Source organism: Podarcis pityusensis, assembly GCF_964106645.2.
Source record: "Podarcis pityusensis genome assembly, chromosome: 1".
Classification (NCBI taxonomy): domain Eukaryota; kingdom Metazoa; phylum Chordata; class Lepidosauria; order Squamata; family Lacertidae; genus Podarcis; species Podarcis pityusensis.
In genome coordinates, this window is record NC_138028.1 from 48,846,774 (window position 1) to 48,872,203 (window position 25,430).

General features: G+C 42.2%; 3 protein-coding genes and 1 long non-coding RNA gene across 11 annotated transcripts in view; 2 read left to right on the forward strand and 2 right to left on the reverse strand.

Moving 5' to 3' along the window:
* The window catches only part of ZFYVE26 (zinc finger FYVE-type containing 26), a 44,797-nt gene extending 41,218 nt beyond the window's left edge, over positions 1-3,579 (reverse strand). For 3 of the 4 annotated variants that reach the window (XM_081020266.1, XM_081020265.1, XM_081020263.1), the window contains exons 1-3: positions 3,441-3,579; positions 1,325-1,522; positions 496-574 (exon numbers count right to left, since the gene is read on the reverse strand). In XM_081020266.1, coding sequence (XP_080876392.1) covers positions 496-574; positions 1,325-1,515 — 270 coding nt within the window. In that variant the 5' untranslated portion in view covers positions 1,516-1,522; positions 3,441-3,579. The remainder of the gene's footprint in view (positions 1-495; positions 575-1,324; positions 1,523-3,440) is intronic. The other variant, XM_081020264.1, reaches the window with a different exon arrangement.
* Positions 2,129-2,617, forward strand: LOC308473182. Its single transcript, XR_013983965.1, has 2 exons — positions 2,129-2,237; positions 2,556-2,617. It is a non-coding gene; the product is annotated as an uncharacterized lncRNA (long non-coding RNA).
* On the forward strand, positions 3,440-10,990 carry LOC308485637 (galectin-related protein A-like). 5 transcript variants are annotated; one of them, XM_081021510.1, is made up of 5 exons: positions 3,440-3,576; positions 5,124-5,219; positions 8,493-8,581; positions 9,876-10,050; positions 10,681-10,990. In XM_081021510.1, exons 2-5 carry the CDS (start codon positions 5,193-5,195, stop codon positions 10,822-10,824), a joined length of 435 nt encoding a protein of 144 aa, XP_080877636.1. In that variant the 5' UTR covers positions 3,440-3,576; positions 5,124-5,192; the 3' UTR covers positions 10,825-10,990. The 5 variants fall into 5 exon arrangements, with proteins under 5 accessions (XP_080877636.1, XP_080877637.1, XP_080877634.1 ...); XM_081021511.1 differs by lacking the exon at positions 3,440-3,576 and adding an exon at positions 3,620-3,713; XM_081021508.1 differs by lacking the exon at positions 3,440-3,576 and adding an exon at positions 3,674-3,724.
* Positions 10,991-12,018: 1,028 nt separating this feature from the next.
* On the reverse strand, positions 12,019-23,178 carry PLEK2 (pleckstrin 2). Its single transcript, XM_081021330.1, has 9 exons — positions 22,635-23,178; positions 20,441-20,602; positions 19,639-19,820; positions 18,517-18,608; positions 17,381-17,568; positions 16,606-16,707; positions 15,236-15,319; positions 14,252-14,330; positions 12,019-13,359 (listed from the first exon to the last, which is right to left on the reverse strand). The coding sequence occupies exons 1-9, from the start codon at positions 22,680-22,682 to the stop codon at positions 13,232-13,234; spliced, it is 1,065 nt and encodes a 354-aa protein (XP_080877456.1). The 5' UTR covers positions 22,683-23,178; the 3' UTR covers positions 12,019-13,231.
* Between the last annotated feature and the right edge of the window lie 2,252 nt (positions 23,179-25,430).

The window sequence follows — 25,430 nt, forward strand, 5'->3', positions numbered from 1 at the left end:
CCAAAGCCTTTTTTAATAGCCTTCCAATTTTTTTTGTAATTACTAAAACAGCAGCAATTCTCAAATTTCATTGGGTGCTACAAAATTTGTCAACTTAGGACAGAAGTATGGTGCTGTGGGTAAAAGCCTCAGCGCCTAGGGCTTGCCGATCGAAAGGTCGGCGGTTCGAATCCCCGCAATGGGGTGCGCTCCCGTTGCTTGGTCCCAGCGCCTGCCAACCTAGCAGTTCGAAAGCACCCCCGGGTGCAAGTAGATAAATAGAGACCGCTTACTGGCGGGAAGGTAAACGGCGTTTCCATGTGCTGCGCTGGCTCGCCAGATGCAGCTTTGTCATGCTGGCCACGTGACCCGGAAGTGTCTCCGGACAGCGCTGGCCCCCGGCCTCTTGAGTGAGATGGGCGCACAACCCTAGAGTCTGTCAAGACTGGCCCGTACGGGCAGGGGTACCTTTACCTTTTTTATTTTCTTATCTGGAATGGAACAGATTTTTTTTACCTGCTCCCATGCAAGCCACGTCTGCAAAACAAGGAGCCAAAACCAAGCAAGTTTTTGAGGGCTGTGGTTCGATCCACACCTACAAGGAGATATCCCCAAATTAGTCATTTTCCATACTAAATTCATTTATCTAGAAATCTCAGTAACTTTTGAACTGCTTTGAACTGCAGCCCTAGCAAGAGCAGCTCATAACCCCCCAAAGCAATGGTGCTCAAAGCTCTACCACAATCGAATCCATTCTTGAACAAAGGAAATTCAAAGGGAGACTACAAGATGAAAGCAGTAAATGGCAGTATATCAAGAGGTTCAGTACTATTGCTTGTCTATGGAATTGCCACAATCATTTGTGATAACTGACTTACAAATGTCAGGATACCTGTGTTTTCAAACATTGTTTTTTGTGAATGGTCCCTGTTATGTAATTCTTACCATCTTCACATTTCTGCATTCCACTTCCTTCTTTCCTCAAAGTTCACAATCACTCTTCCCCTCTACAAATATCTATGTTCCTGCTATTCAGGATAACACTTCATGTATCCAATGGTGAACTGGAGTTGACAGAAGTCGATATCATAATAAATTTGTTACTCAATAACCTTTGTTATTTGTGTTGCAAAAAATTAACACTGCTACCCTTTTGAAATTAATAAGGAACACACTCAAAACATACTTTAAGGCTGCATTCGCTTACCTGGGAATAAGCCCCACTGAAAATAATGGGGCTTTCTTTGGAGCATCTATGTACAGGACTACACTGTAATATTTTAAAACTTGCAACTTTTTCACACACTTTCAACTGTTAGTTACCAAAAGTCAATGTAGTGCTCACCTCAGATGAGAAGGGCAGACTATTAGAGCATGAAGGATCCTTTCCACTTTTTCACAGCCATCTTCCTGCCACCGGTGTAACTGAGGAATGCAGGCCTGTGCAAGTTCCCAGTCTTCCCTCTTCACACAATCACAAAAAAACCAGAAGAGCCGTTCCAGGGATGCAGATTCCTCCTTACCAAATGGATGCATCTTCCTGCTTCAAAATGCAAACAAAAGACTAGAACTCATCAGATCCTATTCTTAAATCATATCTGTCAAACATTCACTTACAATGCACTTCCTAAAATGAGAGATGGAAATTTACAGAAAGATTCATGTCTAGAAGTGGAACTTTAGTCTTTCCCCACACAAAGTTAGAATGTCTAGCAGGACAGACAACTAACCTAATATACTTGATTGTCCACATAAACAAACAAACAAACAAACAAATACTTTTATAAAATAACAAGAATAGCAATTGTCTTGTTTGCCCACTGAAAATCCGTCAAAACATTTGCAGGTAAACAGATGAGAGTGAAAACAGGAAAGTGGAAACTGCAGGTGTCTAGCCTTCCCTCAGGCCTAACAATAACAAGTTGAGAGACTAAGCTGATCTTGAGTGGAAATACAGGGGACAGTATGGATGCAAGGGAAACAATAAAAAGGGGTTAAATCTTTGTGAGGATATGGAAATCTCTGAGGGGGGTGGGGTTGAGCCTGAGCTAGAGAGGGTTAGCAAATTCTGCATTAAGATGAGCAAAACCTTTTAGCCCAGCAAGAATTACTCCTGCAGGTTAAAAAAACCCCCAAAACTTTAAGTCATCTAGTGCAGTGTTTTTCAACCACTGTTCCGCGGCACACTAGTGTGCCGCGAGATGTTGCCTGGTGTGCCGTGGGAAAAATTGAAAAATTCGAAAGATTTAAAAAAAAAAGTCAAATTTTCGCCCACTAGGCGGGTGCCGGACTGTGTCCACCCTATTTTCCATCCGTCCTGGGTGGGGATCAGATCGGATGGGATCGGATGAGAGCGGACAGGCGGTCCGCTCTCATCCGATTCCCCATAGAGAGCAGCGGGGCTCTGACATCTCCCTCTCCGCACACAGTGCGGAGACGGAGCTGTCATCCGCCAGCTCAGCGGGGATCAGCGGATCAATCCCCGCTGAGCAGAGAACGGTCCGCAACGTTCGATTCCAGCCAGAATATCAGCTTTGTGTTCAGCCAAACAGGCCCAGGTTGCGCACTGAATAAAGTATTTTATAATTTTTCATATTTCTGTTTACTTACTATTTCATAATAAAGTAATTATAAAATACTTTCTTTGTGTTTATTTGATTCCTATTCAAGAGAATTACTTTATATATAGTCAATATAGGCACAGAGTTAAATTTTTTAACATTTTCTAACGGTGGTGTGCCTCGTGATTTTTTTCATGAAATAAGTGTGCCTTTGCCCAAAAAAGGTTGAAAAACACTGATCTAGTGGACTCATTAATAAAGCAAGGCTCATTTATTATATCTGAACAGTTCTTATGGTGCCACATTCGACTTAACTGCTCTGTGGGAAACTTTCCACTGCCAAATAAACTTTGCCCAGCTGCTCTATGATGAATCAAGCCCCCCTTGATCATGCAACTTGCTCCAATTCACATTTCAGTTTCTTAAAGAAGTACCTTGAGGGGCACTACTATTCAAGTATCAAGCTTAAAAGTACTGTAGGTACCTTCACTCAGAATTACGTCCCACCAAACAAGCTCAGTAGAGCTAACTCCAAAGAGGGCAAAGGAATGTAGCACTGACGTTCCGTGGCTGCTTTTTATACTTGACAACTTTGCTAAAAGGTTACTCTCATCACGTGGGCAACTGTTAATTTAAAAGCCTGGCTATATTTAAATAACCACCCGCAACAGTCTACTAGTGCCTTCCTCGCTCGTCTCGGCAAGCAAGCTGCCGTGCCCATCTCATGTGAACTTCTCCGCCTAAATACCCCCGGCAGGAGGCTCTCCTGCGTCCTCCTCCGAGTCTCTTCTCACCCAGCGGAGTTTTTCCTTTTCGCCCCCACCCTCCGCATACTTTCCCCCGGCATGCAAAGGCAGCGCAGGTAGCGAACCAGCAACTCGTGTCGAGCATAGGACCCACCTGGAAGAGAGGTCCAACCACCAGTACAATATACACTCGCCTCGCCTCAGGAGCTTATCCTACTGTCATCAGCGCTACCTGCACTCCCAGACAGAATCAAGTCCGGTTGCCGCGGCCATGTTGAAAAGCTAATCAGGTGATCGAAGCGACAGGCGGAACAACCGGCTTATTGGGCAAGGGGGACGCCATCTTTCTCTAGGGCAACGAAGCCCAACAGTTGCCATCTCTGAAGCGGGCAAAAATATCACATGTCTGGAAAGACAGGCGCTCGTGGTCCGCATAACGTACAATTTATTTACTGATTTTTAAAATTTTGTATTCATCCGAAGATCACGTTCTCCCTCATCCTCTCTAGTTCGGTTGGCTGGGATTTACCCAGATTTACCATACGGTGCTCCTTTATTCCATTAGCTGGCCGGATCCCTAGCTTTCGTTATATAAAATAAAATAAGCTAGTGTCTCATCAGGCAAAACGTGTAGGCCTTCCGAGCCATTCTTTTTTTAAAAACAGCTACTGTAGCCTACTGTCATATTTTAATGTTGCTAGCCAATGAAGCAAGTAATAGCTGTGACTGACATTTAGGAAAGCAGAGCACACAGACTAAAATATTAGACTGACACACCTACTGTCTGGAACGTCTTGATTCATCTTGAAGTCTGGAGGCGACTTCAACAGAGAAATGGTTGTGGCCCTATAGAAAACAATTCTGAAATTTAGGGTTATTGCGTAGCTGTGATTGGGCCTGTGCACCCAAAAACAAAAGGTAGTAAGTCTCTCCAAGTCATCTTTTACATCAAGAAAATGGGTCACCCTAACATTTGCAAACATATTAAACAGTAAACATGCCAATACTTAATGCTAATAAAATTAATCATTAAGAGAATGTTGGATATTTTATATGGCAAAGTGGTCTAATATTGTTATACTCATATTGCTAAGAGGGTGGAAGAGAGTACAGTAGTTTACTACAACCCTGCAGTGCAGTTCAGAGAATCCAGGACTGGTATATTTCAGGAAATACCTTTGTGGGACCTACATTACATGTGAATGCATCTAGTCCCTTTGGAGGGAGGTGACTCTTTTATAGTGTTTATTATTAGAGCTTCTAATAGCAAATAACTCTTTAGGTCAATGAAGACTGCAATCTCTCATACCTGGGAGTACGTCCTGCAGAACTGAGTGTTACTTGCTTCTGACTGTATAGGATTGTGATGTGTAGGGTGAAAAAACTTGTTAAATTTTCATTTCATTGGGTGCCGTTTACTTCACCATTCAGGTCTGATCGTGAACTAATTTATTTCAGCCTTATTGTCAGTTTTAGTGCTGTTCAACACAGTGAATTTCATGTACTTCCAGGCATTATTTATTTATATGCCATTGTTTGTGACAAGGGTACAAGTATATCCTCTATTATATGTGTATAAAAACTGTTGTTGTTTTTGCACCTCTGAAGCCAGTCTTTGAAACTTACTGGTTGATCAATGGCAAAATGAACAAATTCCCCTATTCCCAAAGCATTATGTCAAATATTCTTCCCTCTTACTTTGTCCGGCATCCATCTGAAGATGTTGACTGTTGTGTGACTCAGCTATCTGCATGGGTGGTGTCTAACTGGTGTTTGCTAGAGATAATGTTCCCCACTACATCCTCTATTCTGGCTCTTTTGTTTGTTTTGCTTATAGGCAGGAAAAGAACAAAACTTTTTCCATAGACTTCTAAGAAGGCCTGAGTGTAACAGGCAAAAAAAAAACATGACGGAAAATGACAGGTGCACAACCGTAAGTTTTGAAAAACCTACTTTCTACTTTCTTGCAAGCCTATTTATTTGTGTAAGTATGTAAAGAGGAAGAGGCGAATGAGTTTTTATTTAACTTATTCATTTTAATGTTACATCTCTTTGAATCCTGAAAAAAATATCAGATATGGATTTGCCTGCCAGTGCTAATCCCGTAAATGTCTTTGTTTGGCTGCAGCATCCACATTGTTCAGACAGAGTGCTATTAAATGCTTCTGATGCATTGAAATCAGAAGCAGAAAAAGAGGGCTCAGAGAGTGGGAGGCGAGACAAACGAAACCAGTCTGTTACCCTTTGCAAGTACAGCAGCATACATTTCCCCCAATTACCATATTGTAAATAAGCCAAGCGATTCTCTACCCATTTTAAGTGACTATGTCAGTGAAAGGTGTAAGTCAAGGCTGCAGTTCCTGCCAACCATGAAATTATTAGTTGTGAGATAACATGATTGTTTTAGATGTTTGAAACTGTTTTAAGTCCATTTTTATTTTTCGTTTTTAAAAAATCACTTGCCACCTTGGCAAGAAGGGCAGGATATAAATTTAATAATAATAAATTGCCACGGAATGCAGTGAGACTTACTTCTGAGTAAATCCATTGAGAATCAGGCTGCACAAGAAAAGCTACTGCAAAGTACTTCTACGGATGGCATTTTAAGATTAAGATTCTATAGAAATAACTGGTTAAATTGAAAATGGAAAATGTTTTGCAACTGTGAGGCTTTAGCATAACCAATGATGGTCATGAAAACTTTTTAAAAATGCATATCAGGTAACCACACCCATCCTTGTGGATGGCAGCGCCAGGAATCAATCTAGATTGAAAGCAGCATGCTAAAGACAAGCATGAACAATTCCGGACTGAGAAAACACTATATTTTTGTGCTACAAATGGCTTGGTGTTTGTGCAGGCATTGTGGTGCAGTACAGAATCAATCTGCAAGGAGCTTTTATTTTTGGAATGAAGCACTTTTCAGGAGCAAATAGTAGATCTAGATTGTTTGTGTACTATGTAGAGAAAAACAAGCACTCAGTCTCCTTTGATTCTAGAATAAAATGTCATGTGCACAGCTTAAGAGTCATCCAGTACAGTACATTTTTGTACTAGCTGCTCATAATTGCTCTGGGAGGTGTTTGGACACACATTTCAAACATTCCAGATTACATTCCATTCTGTGATCAGTGCTTTTTCATTGTCTAGCAAGTATTCATGCGATAGGTCCCCTCACTCCATCTCTCCAAAGGACTGGAGGGAAAGAGTTCAAAGTTATGCCTGAATACGAGATTAGTGGTTTTGTCCTTGGAGTATTCAAGAAGGTTTCAATGAAGGATTGCTATGCCTCTAGTGAGCAAGGGATGTGGCACCTTTGACCCTCCAGATGTTGTTGGACTCAAGAGCTCCCATCAGCTGCAGCCAGCATAGCCAATGGTTATTTTAATACATCAACATCTGGAGGGCCACAGGTGCATTATCCCAGTTGAGTAGCCATCTCTCTTAAACAGGATTTGGCAGTGGGTGTAGGGTGGGAGGAAGGCTGTAATGTTTCAAAAACTGTCAAAGTATTTACAACCAGAGACCATGCTTTAGCATATAAATAAAAAAACAATAGTTCTGAAATAAGAGGCATATTGTTATGTGCTACCCCAATCTCTGAGTGGTGAGAAATTCCAGGAGTTCCAGTGCTTACCTAGGGTTTGGCTTCCTGGAAATGAAAGTCAGTGGAGACGACACTTTCTTTAGGATCAGGGGCAGCATTTCCCATTTCATCGCTTGTGTCCTCCCCTGCAGTTTTATCCTCACAAAAGCCCTTTGAGGTAGCTAAGGAAGAGAGAGATGGGTCACCTATTGAGCTTCATAGCTTAGGATTTAACACCGAGGCTGTGTATACACCATACATTTGGAGCACTTTACCTCTCACAGAACAACAATTTCCAGCACCCTTAATAAACTACAGTTCCTAGATTCTTTGGGGGGAAGTCATGTGCTTTAAATATATGTTGTGTGTACACAGCCACAGGTCTCCATTTCCAGTCTGACATTGTAAGCATTGTATTACATTGACTGTTCACTACACATTTATTAAGTCTAGAGCAGGGGTCAGCAACCTTTTTCAGCTGTGGGCCGGTCCACTATCCCTCAGACCATGTGGTGGGCTGGACTATATTTTGAAAGAAATATGAATGAATTCCTATGCCCCACAAATAACCCAGAGATGTATTTTAAATAAAAGCACACATTCTACTCATGTAAAAACACCAGACAGGCCCCGCAAATAACCCAGAGATGCATTTTAAATAAAAGGACACATTCTACTCATGTAAAAACACGCTGATTCCCAGACCGTCCGTGGGCCTGATTGAGAAGGCGATTGAGCTGCATCCGGCCCCTGGGCCTTAGTTTGCCTACCCCTGGTCTAGAGTAACCCAAGTGTGAAACGAGGTTATTCAACCTTTTCGGGCTTGAGGGTACATTTGGAACTGTTGGAGGTACCATAAATATCCATTTCATGGAAGAAAAACGGGTGATGCTCACCCACCCCCATAACATGCAAAACACCTAGTCCTCCCCGCAAACTCCCCCAAATAAAGCCGAGACAAAAAAAAGCAGGCAATCTTTCTAAAAGTCAGCTCCCCAACCAACCAAAAGCCCAAAATACTACTTTAAAAAATTGAGAGGGGTCAGGGCCTTGACAAGTGCCAAGGGGGCTGTCTGAAAATGATGTAGTGCCCACATGGTGGGCCCCAGGTGTAAAGGAATGCTTTCATGAGGCAGTGCAATCCTCAGCAAGACCTACAGTCCAAGGTAGCACTCTTGTGTACAGCTGTCTGGGTGTAACCCTCAGTGAACTCCAGTTAAAAGTTTTGAGCTTCACATCCATTTTCCTTTCTCCTACAGGGTGGCTCTTTGGATGAAAGGCTGTAGCTCAGTTGTAGGTAGAGCATTTGCTCTGCATGCATAAGGTCCCAGGGTCAAATGCCAGCATCTCCAGAGAGGACTGGGATTGTCCGCTGTCTGAAACCCTGGAGAGCCACTGCCAGTTACATTATTCCAGTACTGAGCAAGATGGACCAATAGTCTGGCTTGGTATAAGACAGATTTCTATGTTGTTGTTTTTAATGCAAAGCTTAAAAGACAGGTACACCTAGGAAGAAAACTCCTGTATTACTATTAGTAATAGATAAATATGCAGCTTTGTATTTTATTGTACAGATGTCAGTTTCAAACACATATTCAGAATTATTGTTTCCTCCATTAGGTGGAGAAATACGTCGGTGAGATTAAAGGAGGACTAAGGCCAACCATGAAAATCACTATTATGGGGGTAATATGCCCTGCCCCCAAGAGGCAAGTGTGTCAGCCGGCATTCTAGCAGCTGCTTCATGGATGTATCTGGCGATAATTGCTCATAGGTGCAGACCTATTGAGGAATAGCATTAGCTGGGCAAAAAGGGAGGGATGGTATTGTCAATATGGAGAACATCAGAGAAGCACTGAACATAATTCACTATTTTTGAGCACTGTAGCTCAACAGAGCATAACTGACCATTCTTAGCTCACACATCCAGACACTAGTCCCTTCCAATTCTAATATTCTATGATTCCATAATTAAGTCTCCTGTGAACCCAAAGTAATCACTCAGAAAGGTGGCTGCCTGCTGGAACTCTGCATGCTTCTTCCAATTCGCCTTCACTGAGGATGGGTAAACCTGCTGACCCATCTCTGCTTCAGTTGTGGCTGGAGCACTGAATCATCCTGATTCATCACAGAATTGCCTCTACTGTCACCAAGGCTCCCTATTGCCCCTCCGCATGAGCCAGTGCTGTGTGCTTCCATCCTTCCCATTGGGAGGGCAAGGGAAATGGGTCGTAATTTTGCTATAATTGTTTGTTTGACTGGATCATTCCAACACTTCTGATGCAAAGATGGAAGAGAAATAGCTGTTCCCAGAGGAGGCATTCCCAGAATAATGTCCCATGCACAGGGCCAGCCCTACCAGTAGGCAGAAAGCGGGAACCAACTCCTTCTGTAGCCCCCAGCTGTTTCCTTCTGTTGCTGTTTTGTTCTGCCTTGTCCCTTTAATCTGGCCTGCTGCTTTATGTGCACTGCAAAAAGCTATCCCATCATCCCTGGTGCTGAAGGAAAATTAATCTGCATGTCTGGAGCTGTTTAAAATTTGCTTGAGTAGCCATGCTCAATGCATCATCGCCGCATATATCTGTGCTGTTTCTTACAGAGCTCTATGATGATGTCACACTAAAAAGGCAGGCTCCGTGTCAGATCTGATGTATGTTTCTGGACAGCTCTCATAATGCTTTTTCAGGATCTAGGCCAGTGCAGTTTAGCTATTTTTCTCCAATTGCAGCTGGAGGTAAGCATTTAATGCAGGGTTGGAGAACCTGTGGCACTCCAGAGACATTGCTGGGCTCCCACCAACCCCAGTCTGCATGGCCCATGGTGAAGGACGGTGGGAGCTGCAGTTCAACAGCATTTGGAGGGCCACAGGTTTCACATCCTTAGACTAGGCCATACTCACCCTGGAAACAAATATGACATTATAATGCCATGGCATGTGATAACTGAGCTCACTATCATGTTAGATTGCTGAATTGTTACTTATCACATGTTCATTCCTTCAAGTTTTTCAGTGACTTTGCTCTGTGACCCCATGGATGCCAATCTGGACATTGGGCTGTTGCTTGCGGTCAGCTTTCTTGAGAAATCCATTGTCCGGAATTCACGGATTGGTGGGAAATGGGGTAAAGAGGAAAAGACCATTCCTTACTTCCCATTTACAGCAGGGGAATCATTTAAGGTAATTTTACTTGATAGTATGGGAGACAGATATATAGATAATGATATAAACTGCCTAAGACCCTCTGGCCCAGTATTGTATTGTTTTGTATTGTATCTGGCTCAGTTTTGTATTGCTGTCTTGTTTTTAACACTCGATGGGGAGCCGCCCAGAGTGGCTGGGGAAACTCAGCCAGATGGGCGGGGTATAAATAATAAATTATTATTATTATTATTATTATTATTATTATTATCTCCTTTGACTGACAGCAGCTCTCCAAGGCCTCAGGCAGATTTTCTCTTTCAACTCTTCTGATCATCTAACTATAGGAGCTTGGGACTAAAGTTGTGGTCGTGTTTGTAATAAACATGTCCTCTATTTGCTCCATCTGTATTTACAGGATCAAAAGGAAGACCATTTATTTATTTATGAAGATATTACTAGGCTGTCAAGTCATAATAAAATATGGTTGTCATTTAAGTAGGACTTCCAGTGTAGTATTTCCAATTCATTTTCAAAAGCATCTACGCATAATCAAGTCCCATTAAAATCAATAAGCTTGCGACTCATTATTTTGTGGGTGCCCAACTTTATTGGGATTGCTGTCAGGCTCTGCCCCTGCCACCCATGGATCTAATTTGTTTTTTTCAGATGGAGCTCTTGTGCGAGCATCAGCAGATTCGGGTCTTGCTTGATGGACGTCAGCTCTGCAGTTTCACTCACCGCGTGCAGCCTATGCAAAGGGTGACAGCTTTACAAATCTCCGGAGACATCAAGCTCACCAAAGTGGCTTGAAGAAAAGAATATATAATCCCGTATCTCCCCTTGGTTGGTGAAGAAATGTTCTCCTTATGCCATTGGATGTTGTTCCTTACTTTTGCTCTTATGTGTGCTTCTTGAGATTTTAAATGAAGGCTGAGCTCTATAAATAACCCTATTATAGCTTGATAAGTTGCAGCAATATATTTCAACATGCATTCTTTTACAGCTGCAAGCAGCACTTTTGTCTATAGCTGTTTACACATCACTGGCTTAAAACTCAGATTCTTTTTCTCAATTCAGATTGAAGCTGGTTTGAGGGGAAACGCATCAGAACACAGTATTTCATAAGAAATGACAGGATAGATTTGAAGCGTAGCTATCATCATGTGTACACTATTTCCTAAACCAGCAGTGGGAGGATGTAGAGTTAATGAGACTATGTACACAGCCTATGATAAGCTACCATATGGTAAATGGCAGTACATATGTAGTTGTACTTTTTCCTAGCTGTACATCACCTGATCTGAACCATTTCTGGTGTAGACAGTCATGCAATGACAATATGAAGAAAACAATGTGGTGAGAAAAAGGAGCATTCCTAATAAAGCAGTCCCTATTCCACATTGTGTGCATGCCCCCACATAAGGGTGGATTAGACTAGGAAGACAGGACTTTACATGCACCTTTTGCCTAACAGTTGCATTTTAAGAAGCCAATATACAGAATTTATATGAATTAGCCTCAAGGTACAGCTCTCATCAAGCTTTCCTATGTGAAGGGGGTGGTGAACGTGGACTATAGCTCTCATCATCCCTGACCATTGGTTATGCTGACTGGGGCTGAAAGAAACTGGAGTCTCACAACATCTGGAGGGCAACAGATTCCCCATTCTTGCTATATGACTTCAGAGAAAACACACAGAATTCTCTGTGGGTGCATTTGGGATCTGGGCAAATGTTTTGGTATGAAAGGTTGGATGCACAGAAAATAGTAATTTCCAAAACTGAGTGGGAGGGTTTCATATTATAGTGTTTAAAAATATATGCTCAGGCTTGAACTGGCAGCCAAATGCAGCAACTCTGCACATCATCTTTCCCTCTGGTTGTGACTGTTGAGTTTTATTATATAAAGTTGTTTTCCACAAACAACCAAATCCATAGGCCAACTTTAGGCTTGTCAGCAAGTCTCTTGTGCTTTTGAAATTATTAACATTTAAAGGCATACCACAAGTGGCTCATCACTGTTTATTTTTATTTTTTTAAAAAAACTTTTTTTGCAATTTTACAGCTACAGAATAAATAAACAAATCGGAAATACAAACAAATCATAGAAAAGATCATACAAAAAAATATATGGAAGATCATTAAAACATACCCCAAATATCACTTTTAAATATGGTAATTACCTTCTGCGAAACCTCAGTGTCAGAGCTTCTTAAGTGTTTCATGGGACATTTTTACTTAAAAAAGAAAAGAAAATACTATATTTGGCATGCAGTTCAAACTGCAGGAGTTACCCATCTTGAGACATCTAGCCTCATTATCCTCTACAGAAATTAATTTCCCACAGGTAAAACACAACATAAAAAATATTGGACCTGCCATTTTCCCCTTTCCTCTGCCTTCTGGCAGAAGGCACTTCTGCTTGTAAGAGGTGAACTGTTCTCAGGAACTCAAACTGGCCAGTGGGCTCTATACATGAACTTTCATATGGTCATACACAAATAGGCCAGCTTAAAAATGTATAATATGCTATAAAAAAAACAACTGAAGCTTAAAACCATCTAAAAGCTGGCAATGAAATTGGGAGGAATTCAGTGTTGCGCTATGATGAACCTTCCGTTTGTACAAGTATTTCATCTTGACAGGCAGAACAGTTTCCCCTGCTCTTCTCCCTCTGCATGCTATTCTGGGTGTTCTCTGGACACACACACCCTAGGCAACTTCGGGGGAATGGGAGGAGGAAAGGAGAAAGACCCATTGCGCAAGTGGGAATCCTTATGCAGGGCTTCTGCTGATGGGGCTTGTTAGGCGAATCCCATCCTATATCCTTCTGGGCTGTAAAGGTGAATGGAAACGGATGGCAGAGGTCCAATTCAATTTCCAAGCTTGATGTCCCCATTCTAGGTTTGTCCAATTCTGTGTCATGTGATTTAGCTTTACTCAGATGAATGTACCTGGTTCAGAATTCCCAAAATGATTCTAGGAAAATGAGGCATAAGTATTGTGGACCACATACAGGAACTGACTTTTAAAAAAATCTGAATGTACAAGTCTTCAGATACGGAAAGTGTGGTAAAGGCCCGAGTAGATTTGTTGGATGCAGGATTTATGTTTGGCTGAAACAACTCACTTGTGCATCTCAAAAACCAACCATTATATTACCCCCAAAGCGATGATCCAAGTCAATGGTTTTGTCCACATAAGAAATTTGCAAATGTCTATGTTAGCTGTTTGATGGCTTCAATCCAGCTTGCCCTCTCTGCCTTGGAACTGGCCTGTATAAAGTAGTGAATGTCATTCTTTGTTATGATTTTGAAGAGGTTGCCCTGCACATTCCCTTTCACTCCTGCAACAAAAAGGAAAAGGGAGGGGAATGTTAGGAAGGCGCAGGGACAACACAATTGCTGCAGTAACAGCAAAATCTCACAAGGGAGAGAGTTTGATAACTCAACACAATTTTGCTTTTGTTGATAAAAGAGTGTACCACTGCATTGATATGAATACAGGCTTGGATCTGGATCCAGCTAACCCGGTGTGCTAGCAGAAGCTAGTGCAAGGGCTCCCGCTAACACAGTGGGTTTCTTCCCCCTCTTGTCTGCCTGAACACCCACACACCTTGTCCAAATCCACTTTGGAGGGTTGAGAGAATCCCTAGAACAGCAGGAGGGGAAAGGGCGTACCATTTCATCTGAAAAGCAGAAATGCTTGCACGGATCAGAAGAGTGATGTGATGTTGAATTCTTCCCTTTATCTTTACATGGCCTCCCATCCACCCAAGTGCCATGAAAAGCCAAAAAAGCAACACTTATTTTCTCCATACTATACTGTCCTTAATCTGGTGATATGGCTGCTTGAGCCAGCTATTTATAATTAAGAGAGCTACAGCCAGTCCTATTGTCACAGTTTTTCAAGGTGCCCTAATTGGTGTTCAGACTGGAGAAGGGGCAAACAGGGCCTGGCCCCCTGGCCTTTATGACAATTTCCTAAACTACTGTTTTTGGAAACCTACTGGGGAGGTGTGATTTGACTAAAATAGTAGGGTGCGGAATTCATGGATTTCATTACGCCCACCACCATTACCACTTAATCTCCCATAACTGGGAGCCCAGGCCCTAATATCTGAAATGGCTTCAGCTTTCCCAGTGTAAGCAGCTGATTCACACTAAACTTTATTCATAAACAAGAAAGGAACATGTGAAGAGCTCCACAACCAAAGGAACTGTTATGTTCATACTTGCCTGTTGGGACTCCATTATCTTCCAATGCTGAGACAAGGCAACCACGGAGAGAGAATCCCCCAACTGGTCGGTTATCTTCCTATGGTGGGTGGAAAGAGTCCAAATGGAGAAGTAAGGAATATGAATTATATGTTCTATGCAACACATTTTATTTTGGCAAGACATGCAGTAGCTGGCCACATCAACACAACATGAATCTTGTCCTAGCCTGTTCCTCTTTGGGATAGGCCTCTGGAGGTTCTAGGTGTTAATTATGTAAAGAGGTAGTATCTTAATTTAAAAAATTATACATGTCTTCCTCCAAAGTGTTTTAATAACAGAGTTGAATTCTAAAGACAAGGGGGGAATTATAGGAACCTAGGAAGCTGTCTTATACTGCATCAGACAGTTTGTCCATCTATTATTTATTAGTTGATTCCATTTATGAATTGCCTTAATAAAAACATTATCTAGGCAACATACACAGCAAGATCAAAAAACCAACACATATTATATAATTCAATGAAATCATAAATAAATTGATAAAATCAACCCAGCAGTGTTATAAATCCAATCTAGATCAACACAGGCTGTGAATTACACCTTTGAAGCATATTTCCCCCCTCAAATAATTCTGGGCACCGTAGTTTCTTAAGGGTTGCTGGAAATTATAAATCTGTGAGGAGTAAATTGCGGTGCCCAAAATTCTTTGAAGGAAATGAGCTTTAAATATATGGTGTGCGCACAGCCACAGACCAAACTCCAGCAACCAACCTAATTAGCATAACAACAAAACACAGCGCCATGTGGCCTTGCCCCTACAATTGAGGGAGCGGGGGAACGAAATGCACCCCCCCCCCCAGATGCCACATTTGTTGACCACAAGAGGTTTAGTTTCAGCCTCACATGATTCTAACTTAAGCACAAAAAAATTCAGATCTATTTTACCAAAAAGTTACACACAAGACATGAGATAGTTTATGTACTGGGAGTCTACCATCTCACCTTTGTGGGGTCATAATAGTGTAGGAAAGCAGGGTCAGCCCTCAGGACAAAGCGCCTCACCTTCCAGTTTTTCCTCTTGTGTCCCTAAAAGTTGAAAAGATTAATAGATCCATTTCACCTTCCATTTCTCAGTTTGTCCTTCTGAAATGGCCTGTAGATCTGCATACACTGAGACATTTCTCGTTATCTGTTTTACCACATTTTATCTTCACAACAACCCTGTGAAACAGGTTTAGCCCAGAGGAATATTGTCATAGCCAAGTAAGTTAGACATAGAAACATTGTCGGAGGCAGAATTGAAGTCATTGTGCATTTTGCTAAGCCACTACATCAACTTCCTTTCCTAGCTCAAACAATTAAAGACAGAAGTTTCTGAATAGCAACTGTAGGCTAGATTCAAATGCTTGTTTTTGAGAACCAAATTTGCTTCAGAATCGGAATATAATAATGTACACATTGGGACCGCTGTTTCATAGAAGATCTGATTTTAGTGCAAATTATTTTGGAATTCTGCTGAGAATGACAATTCAAAAGGATCACTTGGCACACAAATCCTTGTGGGGGATTCTATTCACCAAGGCACTTCACAATGGTCTCTTAATTCCATTTTAACTTTCAGTGCACTGAAGTGTGTGGGGGAACAACCTGATTTACAAAACTATTTGAAATCAGTATAGATAGTTCTGTGTCGGGGCAGGGGGGGGGGGGCGGGAATGAAAGGCTTTCCTGGTCAGAAAATTGTTTTTTCCGATTATGATTTGAACAGCATTTCTTATGTCACACAGAAAGCTAAACCATACATTTACATTTAGACATATCACAAGGCCCAGTGCTTTTTGTGTTGTACCACATCAGGTGAAAGATTGTGTTTCAATTATTCTCCGCCCCAAACATTATTTGCTAAAGGAAAGGTAGCATATCTGCAAGAAGGATGCCAGTTAGTTTTCTAAAGGCAAATATATTTCCTACTGAAGTATTAGGCATAGAACACCACACTTTTTTCTATACATTTGGTCCTATGTGCACTCTTTTGCAACACTGTTCATGTGATTGTGATCTTTGGGTTGTATTCAACAGTACGCCAGCAGACTTCCCCTTTCCTCTCCTCTCCTCTCCATGTGCCCCCCTCAGATCTGCTCCAGATCCTCCCCCAATGCACTGGAGCAGTTTTCGAGGGTGGGCACGAGCAGAAGAGGAGAGAGAAGTCCCATTGGACAAGTGGAAGTTTATTGTACAAGCAGATACCACCCATATTATTTAATTTTATTACCCAACTTTCTTCTTTAAAAAGAGCTTAAGAAGACACTAAATACAGCATTGCCCAGTCTCCCATTCTCCACTTGCCAACATGATTCAGAAGTCATGGTTACCTGTTTTATTAAAAATCCTTGTTTTAAAATGGTGCCACTCAGTTCAATAATGTTAAGATGAATATTTTCTTTGGAGGTGGTTCTCTTCTTATAGTTTTCCGCCTGCAATAAAAAATAAAGATATTGGGGAAATTGGGGTAGCGGTAGCAAAACGAGTACAAAATACAGAAGCGTTCCTTTCCTCCTTTAGCATGGAACTTTTCATTTCTCAGTCATAGAAATTTCCATCTTCAAAGCAGTTTTTTTGCCAGACACAATAAACAGCAGGGATGGTCTCAGCACCCAGTATCCTCAGGCAGTTGGCAGGACCCCAATGCTCTTAAAGTGCCCACCACTACTGATGTCACCCCTAGGCAGGTGGCTCACAACCACCCATTGCAGGTCTCAGCACTGCTGCCACCACTCCCAGCAAATAATGCTGCTGGAGAGGCCCAGAGGGCCTTTTGCTGCCCCCTCACTAATAAACAGGCACAGAAGTGCATAAATTAAGTTTCATTATGGCAGCTACAATGAGCTGTTCCCATATTGCATCCAGATAAACGCCAAACTGTTCCTGTTGCACGTCCACACCCAACCCAAAGTCCAACTACAGTATTAGTCAGATATACCTTGGAAAGCATTAGAAAGATTTTGCCCAAGTTATCTTTTGGCCTGATTTTCATTTGCTGCAAATCTTTCATATCAGTCCCTCCAATGCGTATGCACACTGTGCCCCCGTTGTTTTTTTAGTGTCCTCATTTGCAGAAAGGAGACTTCCAGAAATCTCATCACTTACAAATGTGTACAGAGCTGTAGAGTCATCCAAAAACTGCTCTGTCAAATCACCATTCCTCATGGCTTCAACACTGCGGGCTCCCACAGGCTTAATGAAATTTTCATCCACCAACACAGAGGCCAGGGTGACAGCCTCTAGACGGGAGGCTGAAAAACTATTGGAAATCAGCCAGTCAACCAGCACAGAGCCTGAAAAGAATAAAGGCAAAAACAGGTGAGCAAAAACAGCAAGCAGCCAGTCAATTCCCAAGGAAGGTAGAGGTTTTTAGTACTCATCCTCTAATAGAGAAATGAGTCTTAAATTGTAATCTAACCTGACTGAAGAGCAGACATTTGCATGCACATTTTCATAAACTTGGCAGGTAGCACTGTCTTTCTGGATAACCTCATTCTAGACTAGCCCAAGACATTTTGCAGGCAAAGGGAACCCTTTCAACTCTACAATTCTATGATTCTGTGAAGCGCGCGCACACACAATTCACAAATGATACCTAAAATTAGAGGTGTTTGGGCTCTAGACTGTATTTTCCCCTTACATTTTAATCTTGCCTTTCCTTTAAGGAGCATAGTACAGTGTAGACGGGTCTCCCTCTTTCATTTCATCCTCATCACAGCCCAGGGAGGTAGATTAGGCTGAGACGCCATGATTGGCTCAAAGTCACCCAGTGAACTTCACGGCCAAGTAGGGAATTGAACCCAAATCCCCTGGTCCTAAAGCAATTCAGGAGTAGCCAATGTGGTGCCCTCCAACTGCAGTTGGACCAACTGCAATCACCTCTAGACATTTGTTTAGCTGGCTGGGGCTGATGGAAGTTGTAGTTCAACACCATATGAAGGGCACCATGTTAGCTACCCACCCCACACTCCAAACACTACCCAAATACTAGGTTTGGAACCAACTCCCACTAATGCGTAAGTACCTCCATCTAATCACCAGCATGTGAGGTCTGGCTGTAGCTACTAGTGGGAGAGAAATCACTGAAGATGTGCTCTTATTGTTCATGTCCCAGGGCTGTGCCCTAATAATGAAAACAAAGTTCTGAAGCTGCACCATGGTGGGCCCTGGGAGAAAACAACATTCCTTTGCATCAGATTATTTTGAAGTACTAGGAGGCTAATAACATGAGGTTTGCCTACCTGTAAAACTTTCTTTATATGTGCTGCCTTGTTCTGTGTTGGGTGTGAGCTTAATTCCACTGCTGCTGTCATGCATTTTGTCCACAATGTGACTGGAAAAAAACCAGCAAAAAGGTTAATGTTTAAGAAAACAGAGAATCCGGTTTTGTGAGGGGACTCAAATCCCTCTGTCTCAATTCATACAGCCAATAAAGAGCACAGTTTCAATCGAAAGTAGCTCAGGCATGAGTGGAAGGCAATTCCAGTTACACACAGGAGAGTACCATTGATTTCTGTCCCTTCAGTCCTCTATCCTTGATTCAATCAAGTAGTGGCATAGTGGGGGGGGGGCATGGGGGCAATTGCCCTGGATGCACAATTGGGGGTGGCAGGCGAACCAGGCTGGGGAATGCTGGGGATGATCTTCACCCTCCACATGTCCCTCCCCCGCCTGTGAGTGCCTGCCCGGTGGCGGTGGCAAGGGCCAGATGAGCACACTCTACACCCGCCCCGGGTGCTGGCAAACAGCACTATGCCCTTGCTTGAATGCATCTCATTCTATGTTGCTGTCAAGTAAGCTCAGTCTTGGGACTATATTCCAGTGTGGTCCCTCTTTAGATGGTAAGGCATATTACTTCACTTCAAAATGTGGTAAACCAGCCTTGAAGTGGGGCTCTGAGCTTCTGCCCCAAAGTCCTGCCCTGATGGCACCACTGTCCAGAGAGTCCCCTGAGCCTCAGGTCTATAAAAACATAAGAGCAGCGCTGCAGAATCAGACCAAACGTCAACCTAGTCCAGCATTTATTCTCCTGCAGTAGCCAAGCAGATGGCCATGGGGAGCCCACAAACTTCTTCTTCTTAACAACCATGAGTGGTTAGCCCAAAGAAAACCTTGGCTACAACTTATGGTTTGTCTGAATTGAGACAAACCACAATCTTGGATTCAGACATAATGTTAAACTAAACCATGGCTTAGCTTCAGGTAGCACAGCAGCAGAACTGGGGGAGAAGTGAAGCAGCCATGACATTTGCTATGAGCATGTTCACATTTAGCCACAGTCTGGCTTAGTGTTATATACAAACTGGGCTACACACACCCCACAAATTGCAGGAAAGCAGATGGAGGCATTATTTAACACTTACTTCAGGCTGATATTTGAGGGCAGTTTGAAGGAATTTTTCATGCGGTGAAGTTGCTGGACTTGCACTGGGTTGCCAGCATGAATAGCACCAGTTATATCCAACGCCCAGGCATCACGCTCTTCTCGAGAGCAGAAATCGAGGAAATACTCTGTGTTTGTTTTTGTCTTCAGTTTAATGACCAACTACAAATAAACCCACAAGAAACAACAATATATTATTTGCTATCAGTGCATCTCTCAGAAATTCTGAAATTTGAGAGACCTTGAACAGCTTAACTTTCTGGTCATAAACAGATGTGATCAAACATTTTCACAGGTAAAACTACATGATAAATCTACCTGCTTTATTTATCACATCTATCTATATCTATCTATCATCTATCTATCTATCATCTATCTATCTATCTATCTATCTATCTATCTATCTATCTATCTAATCTATCTATCTCCTGGAAATTAGGGATAAGTGTGGGTTTCAAGTGTACTGCTTTGAAGTGTGAGTACTAGAATATGTTCAATTTTAAAAAATACAGTATGATAAAGTTGTATATCTATCACTTGCCTTCCCTAGCTAAACTAGAGAAAATGTGTAAGATTTGTGATAGGATCTCACAACATTTTTCCAGAGCTTAGAAGTAGCCAGTTTCAACACTGCTCTTCATCCCTAGCTAAAGGGAGAATGCCCTAGCTAATATGACCCACACATAGATGGTACCAGCACTGCCCCCTTCTAATATGTTCCATTTTCTAGAGCCAAAACAGCAACAGTAATTTATACCAAATGGGAAGAGAATTGGACATACCGGCCTGTTATACTCCAAACATGGACAAGTCATTGTGCAGCCATCCAAAATAACCCTGCCCTTTGGAGAAGACTCTTTCTTTCCTCCCACAACTTTATAATAGAGCAATCTGTCCTGGAGAAGAACAAACCATCTTGCTTTCCAGTTGTGGACAACATGTCCCTGCAAACAAAAAGTGTCGATCTTAGGTGCAGCTTATAAACAACATTTATTACCTGCTTGGGTGTTGCATACTCATGAACGTCTTACTCATTGCACTCAATTGATAATTTATATAGCCTCTAATGTGCTCTCATCTGGTAGGAGTTTAAACCGAGTTCTTACCTTCTTTCCACAAATCCAAGGTTTCCCCAAATGTATTTTAGTGATTCCACAAGTGAGCTTTTTGCAACGATAGCAGTCTCCCAGGCAGTCATTACAGGTATGAGCGCAATAACCTGGTGTCAGTACTGAGTACCCTAGTACCCCCGGGGAAAAGCACTAACTACTATTATACAATGGGAAAGATGCTGATTCGCCCCAACTAATCCATGGCAGAAATGAAATAGATTTGTCTCATTCAGATCCAAATTCAGTTTTACAGTCACTAGACATGAGTGGTTCTCAAAAGGTCCTACTCTACCATGCAGCAAGGTAGGGCAGTAGATTTTTATTTATTTTTTGCAATCGTTTTTTTTTGGGGGGGGGGAATGCAATAGTTTTTGAAGTGGTGGGCCCTAGCATGGGGGAGGCATCATTTGGTACTCTGCCTCAGGCAGTGACATGTTTTGGTGTTCCTCAGCTTTGACTTTTACAACAGAGAGGATTCAAACCATACATAGCACGGGGTGGGGTTCTAACTTTAAAAACCCAGATTTCAGACAATGCTCTCAAGTTTCATACAGCAGTTCTCATCTGTTTTTAGTTTACCCAGCTTATTGCTATCTCAACAATATGACAGAACATTTCACTGTTGGAGGCAGTTTGCCTCTGAATATCAGGTGTTGGGAAGCACAATGGACAGAGATGTCCCACTTGCAGGTTTCCCATAGACATCTGTCTGGCCACTGTGAAAGCAAGATGTTGGACTAGCTGGGCCTTTGGCCTGATCCAGAAGTTCTTTGCTTATCTTCTTCACTCTACCCCCAAGCAGATGGCTCTGTCAGCCAACTGCAGTACTACCTAGTCTCTGTTCCATTTTTCCTGTTTTCCCTTAGTGGGGCTAATGGAAACCTCTGGGGGCAACTTAGATCAGGGAAAAAGCATGATGGGGAGGAGAAAGAATAAATGCCCAATCAAATTAGGAACTCTGTCGCTTCTCTGAAGTAGAGAAAAGAAATTCATTCATTAATCTCCTGCATCATGTGCAATTTGGCCCTTAGACATGAGCATAGGGAAAGCACATTGGACTGGATAAATTGTTAGAAATTAGGGCCCTTCTGAAGATCTGATAAAGACAGTGACAGATTAAGAGAGGTGGTATATTTCAGATATTGCAAAAGGATAATTTGAATAACTTGGGCTACATTTTGAACCTGGAGCCCTCCTACCATAAATTGAGTGTGCACAATAAAAGGCAAACGATCAAGATGAGCAGACAGGTAGAGCAAGAAGAACTAGATTGTTGCTCTGACCTGTTGCACCCTAGGTCAGAAGGGCAGGATATAGGGAGAGCTGCTTGAAAAGCAAGACAAGAATAAAAGATGACAGCAGCGGTGGATCTTGAGGAGATCTGCATGCATGCAAGACAGGACCTGACAGTGAATAAGATGCTGCAGGTCAGAGCAAGAGAGGAATGTTAGCAGAATGTTAGCACAGCACTCTAGAGCAGTATCTAAACTTTATACATCCTTTGCCTAGCTATGGGAGACATTCATGTTGGAAAAGTAATAATCTGGCAAGATGTTATTTACTTCTGACATTTATAGCTCACTCTCTTTCCCAAACGAGGGCAAAGAGATGAAACTGTGGCTGCACATTACAACCGTGGCTGTGTGTGTGCTCTCCTATTCATTCACTCTGCCTCCGGGACTCTCACACCGATTTGGGAAGCGGTGTACACATGCCATTAGCATCCATATCTATCTTGTCGTTCCTTATGAAACATTGCTTATTGATGTTTTCCCCCCCAAACCAGCAAGAGAAGCTGAGAAAAAGAACAAACTAGTTGTGTTTTAAGCTGGTAATGTACACATCGCCTGTGACTGCAGCTTACCTTTTTAACAAGAAAGCCTTCCTTCAGAATTCCACTCCCTTCCTCCATGCTGATCCAGTAGGAGGTGAATGTGCCTTCCAAGACGTCTGCAGGCAACTGCAAGCCGATCCCTCTGCATGAGGAGTTTTAAAACAGTGACTGTTTTCTTAGCCACCTCCTCCTCTGCTGTGACGTCTACTCCCCTCCCTACCCAGGAGACAATAGGCAAATAGTGAGCTGGCACTGGGAGATCACCAGTCCTTAAGGGAATACAAAACAGGGAAAGTTTAACAAGATAATTGTACCATAGCAGTACTTCCCCTAGAACTGTGAATGGATCAAGCTCATTGAATGACTCAGAAGATATTAGTCAGCCATCCGGATTATACAACACAGGAAGGAGACAGACCTTCTGTATATAGAAGCCAAGGACTGGAGGTTCCCATGTTTTGTTCACTGGGCATTTCCATTTTTAATATATTGTTTATTGTTATCTCCGTGTACTACAACATACCAGGGACAAACACTGTGGCTACCACAGGACTTGGACTCGGTCCAGTATACCTGAACGAATGTCTCCACCCACATTGTTCAGCCACATTGTTCACTGAGGTCCAGCTCCAAGGGACTTCTGGCAGTTCCCTCACTATGAGAAGGTTACAGGGAACGAGGCAGAAGGACTTCTCAGTAGTGGCACCCAACCTGTGGAATGCTCTCCCATCGGATGTCAAGGAAATAAACAACTATCTGACTTTTACAATACATCTGAAGGCAGCCCTATTTAAGGAAGTTTTTAGTGTTTGATGTTTTATTGTGCTTTTAATATTCTGTCAGGAGCCCCCTAGAGTGGCTGGGAAAACCCAGCCGGATATTAATAATAATAATATAAATAATATAAATAATAATATAAATAATAATAGCAGCTGCAGGGAAAAGGAGCAATGTAAGTGAACTGAACTCAAGAAAGGAAAAATGAAAAACCTGGGGAATCAAAATACAAATATTTCTCTATTCTATGAAAATATTTTCAATACCAATGAATTTACTATGCAATGGCTGTGACCCTTACCCAGCACATGTGTGCACCAAATCAACATGAATGTTAGGGTTCTTAAGCTACATTAGTCCCAGCAAGTACACACAAACACATTCCAGTCTCCTACTAAGTCATAAACTTGTTTTTAAAACAACAACACTAAAACAAAAAGCAGGTTTATAGTTTGACATAGGGTCAGCGCCCGTGATAAAAATGGCTGAAAATGCAAAAACACATTATTGTGCTTGCATAATCTCTTATACATACATTGGTCATTGTTTGGATTTGTAGATAAGAGTAGAATCTAAAGCCTATAATGTGCATGGGTTTCTATGAAGGGAAGTTCTAGCATACAGAAATCACCTGAGGAGAAAGTACACAAATGTTATTGTTGGCATCTGTCCGTCTCAAGAGACAATGGAGTGTTTCTCCGGAGGCAAAGTCTGCATTAGCAGCGCCCTGGGGTGCAAGCCTGGGCAGTGTGCAGGGAAGTCCAAGGACATATTGGAGCTGATGGCTCATGCTCCACAGTTCCAATCCAGTAGATCCAATGTACATACATGAGCTCCCAAAACGCACAGAGGGCTTCTGTTTGCACAGGGACTTTTCTCATAACCTCAAACCCAGGGACATTTCCAGGTTTACGGCACTGCTTCTGACATTGACATGAACAAGGAAGTCCTAAATTGTATAGAGCTCTGTATTTTTTGTTGTTTTGAATTTACTGACGTATTCTGTATTTTGTATATTTGTATATTAATTGTTCTCTATTTTAATGTTTGTTTGCTGTAAGCTGCTTTGGGCCCAGCTTGTTATGGGAAAACAGCACATATAAACAATCAGTCACTCAATATGTGCATTGGAGCCTTATGGATCCATAGAGAAGGGAGAAAGTCTTTAGAAAAGTGGCTAACGTGTGGGCCTCCAGATGTTGCTTTAAGTTAGCCTTTCTGCTTTAGAAACCTTTAGTCTCAAGACTAGCAACATTCTTCCGTGCTATTGTGAGGTTTACCAGTCTCCTCGATCACTGTCTGGCAGAAAGCAGGCTTTGCTGGTTAAGACATATGACTTAAAGTAGGATCATAGAGATAAGAATTCAGTAAGGGCAAAATTCATGCCATGCTTGTAATACTTCTGAAATACTTGCCGTTGTCCCGCTTGAGATAACAATCTGAACTCTAACAGCGTGAGTCACAGGATAGGAAACATTAGTCACCACATCATCGTCCCACATAGTATCCAGGCTATGGGCACACAGAAGATTGTGGAGTGGGTAGGAGACAAATAAGAAGGCATTTGTTTTTCCCTTTATAGAGCACTGATAGAATGATCTGGTATAAGAAGTCAACCCAACAACTTGCTTATTCTCTTGGCCAAGGGTGGCCAACTTCTGTATTCCTAGAGACACCTTTCAAACACTGACCTTAGGGCTGGAACGATCTGTATATTATTCCAGCCAGCTGCACTGGCTGCCTGTTCCCTTCCAGGCCCACCTACCCACCATGTGAACCTGCCTGAGCCCTGGGTTCAGCTACAGCAGTCCTGCTTGTATGCTGGTAGTAGGGGTAGTTTTATTTATTTTTATTATAATAATAATAATAATAATAATAATAATAATAATAATTTATTATTTATACCCCGCCCATCTGGCTGGGTTTCCCCAGCCACTCTGGGCGGCTTCCAAAAGAATATTAAAATACTATGTTACATCAAACATTAAAAGCTTCCCTAAACAGGGCTGCCTTCAGATGTCTTCTAAAAGTCTGGTAGTTGTTGTTCTC